Below are 7,673 nucleotides of genomic sequence, written 5' to 3'. Positions count from 1 at the left end.
AATATTATTTTCATTTTAATAATATTTTTAATATAAATTTATATAAAGAGTGATATTATAAAATATGAAAATTACGATATTATTTCATAAATTTTTTATTATCGAAATATATTGCTAGATAATTTTAGTTAATATTAATTTGAGCTACAAGTTGCTATAAAAAAAGTCGCATTTTGTGAAATTTAGCACCTGATAAAATTATGAACTCACATGCATTGCAACTGTAAATTATGTGGTGATCATTCAACCATATAATGCAATCCTTTATTTTATTTTAATCCACTATTACACTATAACACAGAATTATTACACCACAAAGTTGAAGAAATAAATTATTAAAGAGAGAATTATTCTATGTTGTTAAAATTCAATAGAAAAAAATTTTGTAACTATATTTTGAGGGAAAAATAGATATATTACTTAAATCATTTTTCATTAGCAATAATGTAAGCTCAATTGTAATTAATTTTATAGTAAAAATATACAAAAAGTATATAAAATATATTCATCTATCAAATATTTTTTACAATTGAATCTACGTTATTGTTAATGAAAAATTATCTAAATAACAAGACAAAATAATTATTAAGACATAACTCTTAAAGTGTTGTTTAATGGTTTCTCGAATAGACCAAAGTTTATTATAGGCGTATAACCAAGCACACCACACCTACCACGTGAACTCACAGCCAATGAATAAGTGAAAATCATTCTCAGTTTCTTTTTTACATAAAACACAAATCATATTCCTGTGATCAATAATGCTCAATCTAATCAATCTTTCTTTAGTATTGACCCTACCAACTAACACAAACCAGGTGAATAGCTCAACTCTTGGTGGTACTAGTCCTCTTCATATAGATCTAGTGAAACTATAACTCGTAATATTCTCTGGGAGAGTCTCAACCTACAAAACCTACACAAATGAGTTAGTAGAATAAACCCCTAATCTATCAAATTTTCATACTATTCTGTCCTCCCTCTCACTTGTTAACCTGATAGATTGTAGAACTCCATGAAGTTGGTTAACTAATTCTAACTCCCATTGAAATAGTATCCTTCTCCAATGAAAGTTCCATATCCACTCCAACACATTCCAGAACCCACAGTCCTCTATTACAGATCTGACTTGGTTTGAAATCAAGAAAAGTCTTGGAAATACATCCTGCAACACACCACATGGTAGCCAATTATCTTTCCAGAAATAAATTCTTCTACCATCTCCTATCTATAATGATAACTCTCTGACCATCTTATCTCTCGCTTGCTGTTCTCTTATCTGCAACTGACAAATGTTCCTCCACGGACCCTTTGTTTTAGGAACCGGTTGACAAGAAAAAAAGGACATTTGGATTCAAGTAATTGCAAGAGCACACAATTTTCTTCCATAATGGAAAATCCTCCTTTGAAAACCGCCACCATCACTTGAAGAATAATGTTGTATTTCGAAGCACTGCATCGCCCATACCTAAACCCCCGAAGCGTTTTGGAGCTTGCACAATATCCCACCTCACCAAAGGTACCCCATCCCTTCCGTTCTCATTACTTCACAAGAACCTCCTCTGCAAAGATATCAAGTTATCTACTACTGCTATGGGCATCTTATATAAGTTAAGGTAGTAAACCGGCAGACTATTAAGCACAGATTTGATGAGTACCAGCTTACCAGCTTTATTAATCGTTTTGGCTTTCAATAGATTGAGTTTCTCTTCTACTTTGTCTATAATAGGTTTTCATGTCTAGACCAATTTTGGATTCGCTTCCAAAGAGATACCAAGATATTTGACTGGCAACGTTGCTTCCTTAAACCCTAACAAGCTACACATCCTTTGTGACCACTCTCGCTTGCAATTAACCGGAATCAAGCTAGATTGATCAAAGTTAATACTCAAGTCAGACATCATCTCAAAACACCGTAGAAGCCGCTTATAATTGCAAATAGTCTCCTCCTCCGGGGGGGCCAAAAAAGTATTGTCTCGTCCGCAAATTGTAAGTGAGACAACTCAATATTGTCTTTTCCAACCAACAAAGGAGAGATCCTTCCATGTCTTACTGCCTCTCCTACCATCCTATGAAGGACCTCAACAACAAGAACAAAAAGAAATGGAGAAAGAGGATTCACTTGTTGTAAGCTCCGCTCCATCTTAAAAGATTTAGAAGGCGAGCCATTTATCAAGCGACATAGACGCCGTGCACACACATTCCTTGATCCACCCTCGCCATCTTTGCCGAAAGCCCATTTTCTGAAGTACAATATCCACAAACTTCAACTTGACTCTATCGTAAGTTTTTTGAAATTCCAATTTGATTATTGCCGATTTCTTTTTTCTTTGCTTCAACCATTGCACAGTTTCACACGCAATCAAAGCCCCATTATGAATCTTCCTACCCTGCACAAATACACTCTGAGTCTTCCCTACTAAGTCTGGCATTACCTTTCTCATTCTTTGCACCAACACCTTTGAAATGACCTTATACACACACCCTACCATACTAATCGGCCAAAGATCTTTAATCTCCCTTGCTCCCACAAACTTCGGAGCCAGAGCCACCCATGTAACATTAGAATCTCTTGGTAGCTCAGCTGACTGGAAGAAATCCATGACAGCTGCAGTAAACTCAGGACCAATTTCTCCCCAATACTTCTTTATGAAGTTCATATTTTAGCCATCACAGCCAGGGGCCTTAGACGACTCGCAATCCCAAACTGCTTCCTTTATTTCGTCAGCCGAAGGCATCCTCTCTAAGTCTATAGCCTCCTCTTTCTGTATCTTATTAACTAGGCCATCCTGAATACCTATCAATGGTGACGCTTCCTGACGATACAAGTTCTTGTAAAAATCTCTTATTGCACTCTTAATTCTGGCTTGATTCCTCACCAATCTACCACTTATCACCAATGCATCAATCTGATTACTTCTTTTTGCTGAGGCTAAATTATGGAAATATTTGTTACCATGATACAAAGAGTTTAGGAAAAAAATAAAAAATTATTTAGAAAAGTATTATTTTTATTAATCATATTTTTCATCTGTGATTACAAGGTTCTTACCAATATATAGACCAAGAGTATGGAATAATATCCTAATAAATTACATTAATTTTTGTTCTAATTCTCTTTGATATTTTCCTGATTTTGTTTCCTAATTATGATATTCTAATACTCTCCCTCAAGGTGAGTAGTGGGATCACCAATACTCAGCTTGGTTAGAACTTTAGCAAGGGCTTGTCTTGAAACAGCTTTAGTAAGAATATCGGCCAGCTGATCTTCTGATCTCACAAATGGAAGCTCAATATGTCATTCTCAATTTTTTCTTTGATAAAGTATCGATCCACCTCAACATGTTTTGTTCTATCATGTTGTACGGGATTCTCTGAAATGCTGATTGCGGCTTTGTTGTCATATTTCAACTGGCTTGGCAATTGTGGTGGAAACCCAATCTCAGTCATCAATGTTCTTATCCACAATACTTCAGTTATGCCTTTAACGATCCCTCGAAATTCTGCCTCTGCGCTTGAAAGAGCTACAACTTTCTGCTTCTTGCTTTTCTAAGTTACCAGGTTGCCTCCAACAAGTGTAAAGTAACCAGTTGTTGATCTTCTATCATTTTGGTTGTCTGCCCAATCTGCATCAGTGTATGCCTCAACCTTCAAATGACCATTCCTTTTGAAAATGATTCCACTTCCTGGAGCTCCCTTCAAATATCGAACTATCCTCATGGCAGCTTCCATATGATCTTCTTGTGGCTTATGCATAAACTGACTTACTATTCCCATAGCATAAGCTATGTCAGGCTGAGTATGTGATAAGTAAATTAGTTTTTCAATCACTCGCTGGTACCTTTCCTTATCTGCTAGGATGGCACCTTCTACTATCTTCAACTTGTGATTAACTTGCATGGGCGTATCTATTGATTTGCAATCCACCATTCTTGTTTCTGCCAGAAGGTCCAAAATATACTTTCTTTGGGAGATAAAGATTCCTTTGCTGGATTGTAGAACCTCTATTCCTAAGAAATATTTTAGTCTTCCCAAATCCTTCATTTCGAAGTCTGTAAATATGTTCCTTCTCAATTTTTCAATTTCTTCAGCATCACTTCCCGTTATGATCATGTCATCCACGTAGATTATTAGGCAAGTGATTAAATCTCCCATTTTTTCAAAAAAAGGGTATGATCAGAGTTACTTTGCTTGTACCCATACCTTTTCATGGCATCTGTAAATTTTCCAAACCAGGCATGTGGAGATTGTTTAAGCCCATAAAGAGCCTTCTTTAACCGGTAAACTTCATCTTTTCTAAATCCCGTTGAGAAACCTGGAGGAGCTTCCATGTACACTGACACGGGCCCCAAGGGTGTATTGGTAAAGATTTTTTTTCCAATAAGGTCGCGTTGCAAGTATAGCTCTACCAACAACAATCCTCGGGGGTCAAATTTAGAAGAGGGATCTGGTTGTCACAAGTTCAACCCCAATAGAAATAACTGAAGTATTCAAACCTCGGGTCGTCTCACAAGGAATGGGCAAACATGTGCTCAAACATTGGTTAGAAATCCAGGGTTGTGAGTTATGAGCATGAAAATAAATGAGAATCTTAACAAGCAAGTAATCTTAAAATGCAACAACTAGTTCAATTAACTAAGCAAAACATGAGCAACTTCAATGAATAAACAATATTCCACTTAATTCTATTATAACCCAAACAAGTAACTACAACTAAAGCAATTAGTTGAGAAAATTGATTTTCAAATGTGAATAATAAAAGCAACTCTTGGCTAGGCTTGGGAATTGGGGCCACCATCCTTGTCTAACAACTATATCTTGACAATTATGAGAAACCAAGCTCATTAAGTCTACTCTCAAAACTATCACAAGATATAAGCAAAATTGTAACAAGGAATTCAAATTGAACAATTAAAACTAGTAATTAACAAGATCCAAGTCACAAATCAACAAGGGAAGATCAAATTAAAACTAGATCTAGAGAGGAACAAGGGTTTCTCCCTCTAGAATAACACAAGAACCAAAAACTAACAAAAAATTATGTCCTAGTGTAAGATGAGTGATCCCCCCTTTCTCCCTAGCATCCTTGGTTCTTTTCCATGTAGAAACAGCTTGAAATTGGGCCTAATGAGCCTCAGAAATCTCCAGGCACGATTTCCTTTAATGAGGTCACGTGCAGCTTTCCACGCGTGCGCGCCATGCGTGCGTGCGCGCCGATTGCTTTTGTGATCCACGCGTGCGCGCCAAGTGCGCGTGCGTGTCGATAGAGATTTTCTGATCCGCGCGGATGCGTCCATCCTTGCGCGCCGCTTCCAGCCAATCCCGTCCACGCGTGCACGTGGAGTGCGCGAGCGCGCCGATGCTGCTTTTCCCAAGATTTCAATTCTTCATGTTCCTCCCTTTTTGTACATGCTTTCTCCCTCTCTTCTAAGTCATTCCTACCCTATAATCCCTGAAATTACTCAACAAATACATCACGGCATTGAATGGCAGTAGAAGAGAATTAAAATATGGCAATTTTAAGGCAAAATAAGCATGTTTTCTATCATGGAGCAATATTGGGAGTTGAACACAAAATCATGCATTTCTTGTGAATAAGTGTGAGAAATATTGATAAAATCCCCCAAAATAAGCACAAGATAAACCACAAAATCGGGGTTTATCATACACTTCTTCTTTCAACTCTCTATGCAAGAAAGCATTCTTGACGTCAAATTGATGGAGTGGCCAATCTTCATTTGCTGCTATTGAAAACAACACCCTGATAGTATTAATCTTTGCAACCGGTGAAAAAGTTTCAGTGTAGTCGATACCATAGGTCTGTGTATAACTTTTGGCCACCAACCTTGCCTTGTACCGTTCAATAGTACTATCTGCTTTGTGTTTAATGGTGAAAACCTATTTTCACCTGACTGGCTTTTTTCCTGTCGGTAGGATACACTTCTCCCAAGTTTTGTTCTTCTCTAGAGCTTCCATTTCTGTATTCATGGCTTTTCACCATTCAGCTTTCTCATTGGCTTCTCGGACATTTCTTGGAATGTCTTCTGTTAAGAGTCTGATGGAAAAAGCCTTTGCAATATCTGCTATTCCTTCTCTAGCCACTCTTATCAGGTATCTTGAGTTACGGGGAACATGTTCTGGTGAGTACCGATCAGGAGGCATCCCTCTGTTTCTTCTTAGAGGAAGAATAAAGGTATTGGGCTCTGGTTCTTCATGTTCCAGTGCTATACTGTTATTGTTAGTGGGCTCATTAAAAACAGGGAGTACATTATCAGATTGACAATTACTTACCTCTTGTCTGACATTCTCAAAAGGATTCTCACTGGTTGTATGTACTGAGTTGTTTTCTACGTTGAGTGAAGTATGCTCGGTGGCTCCATCTACTTGCTCTGTTTGAACAGTTTCTGGGCAACAAAGGTTATTTAGCCAACTTGGTGGTTCATTATTGTTCTCCCCCTGAATACCATGTTGACGGCTGAAGTAAAATTCGGATTCTAAAAAATCACAATCCATGGTCACATGAATACGACGAGTGATTGGATTGTAGCACCTATACCCCTTTTGGTGTGTAGCATACCCAACGAAAACACATTTTTCTGCACAAGGATCAAGTTTAGTTCTATTGACTTTGGGGATATGGACAAAGACAGAACATCATATACTCGAGGTGGTAAGGTTAGAATAGGCGGGATTGCAGTCTGAGTAGCCAAGACTTGTAAGGGTATTTTGTGGTGGAGAACTTGGGTAGGTAGGCGATTTAGTAAGTAGGCAGAGGTCGCTATAGCTTCAGGCCAAAAAGTTTTTGGAACTTGTGCATCAAAAAGCATGGCTCGGGTCATCTCAAGTAACTTACGATTTCGCTGCTCAGCCACACCATTTTGTTGGGGTGTATTTGGGCAGGAAGTTTGATGGATAAGACAAGTTTTCATAAAAAAAATCGCGCATTGATTGGTTTATAACTTCCCCACCATTGTCTGAGCGAAGTACTTGGATTTTCTTGTTGAATTGAGTTTGAATCATTTGGTAGAAAGCAAAGAACTTATCAGATACTTCAGATTTGTGTTTTAAAAAATATACCCAAGTCATGCGAGAGAAATCTTCCACAAATAACACAAAATATTGAAAATTATTATGGGAAATAAAGGCTGGGCCCCACAGATTAGAGTGTATTAGAGAAAAACTGGAATTGACTCTAGTGTTGGTTGGAGAAAAAGAAACTCTGTGATTTTTTGCACGAATACAAGTTTCACATTTGAGGGGTTCAGTACTACTTGTAAAAAGACTAGGGAATAGAAACTTGAGGTACCCAAATGAAGGATGTCCGAGACGCCTGTGCTATAACCAAAGTTGCCTAGTAACCGTTCCGTGAGCAAGCATGGCATGACCCTGGTGTGCTACTTCATCAACGTAGTAAAGGCCTTCTCGCTCAGTACCACGCCCAATGATCTCCTTCGTAAGAATATCCTGTAAAAGACAAAAGGTAGAGTACATGAGTACCACACAATTTAGTTCCTTTGTTACTTGGCTAACAGACAATAATTTTGATGATAGTGCAGGGACATAGAGACAATTTTTTAATTTCAATTTTTCTGAAAAAGTAATGGAGCCTCCTCCTTTAACATCAATTAATTCTCCACTAGCTGTTTCAATATGGGCTTTTGAGGGTATAGTCA

General features: G+C 37.7%; 2 protein-coding genes across 2 annotated transcripts; both read right to left on the bottom strand.

Moving 5' to 3' along the window:
• Window positions 2,154-2,660, bottom strand: LOC107647598. Its single transcript, XM_016351668.1, has one exon. The coding sequence runs from the start codon at window positions 2,658-2,660 to the stop codon at window positions 2,154-2,156; it is 507 nt and encodes a 168-aa protein (XP_016207154.1).
• LOC107647592 (uncharacterized mitochondrial protein AtMg00810-like) lies at window positions 2,664-4,155 on the bottom strand. Its single transcript, XM_016351662.1, has 2 exons — window positions 3,559-4,155; window positions 2,664-2,816 (listed from the first exon to the last, which is right to left on the bottom strand). Exons 1-2 carry the CDS (start codon window positions 4,153-4,155, stop codon window positions 2,664-2,666), a joined length of 750 nt encoding a protein of 249 aa, XP_016207148.1.

Source organism: Arachis ipaensis, chromosome B01 (genome assembly GCF_000816755.2).
Source record: "Arachis ipaensis cultivar K30076 chromosome B01, Araip1.1, whole genome shotgun sequence".
NCBI classification, from domain to species: Eukaryota; Viridiplantae; Streptophyta; class Magnoliopsida; order Fabales; family Fabaceae; genus Arachis; species Arachis ipaensis.
The sequence above is the reverse complement of the archived record's forward strand: the minus strand, read 5'-3'. Positions and strand labels throughout refer to the sequence as shown.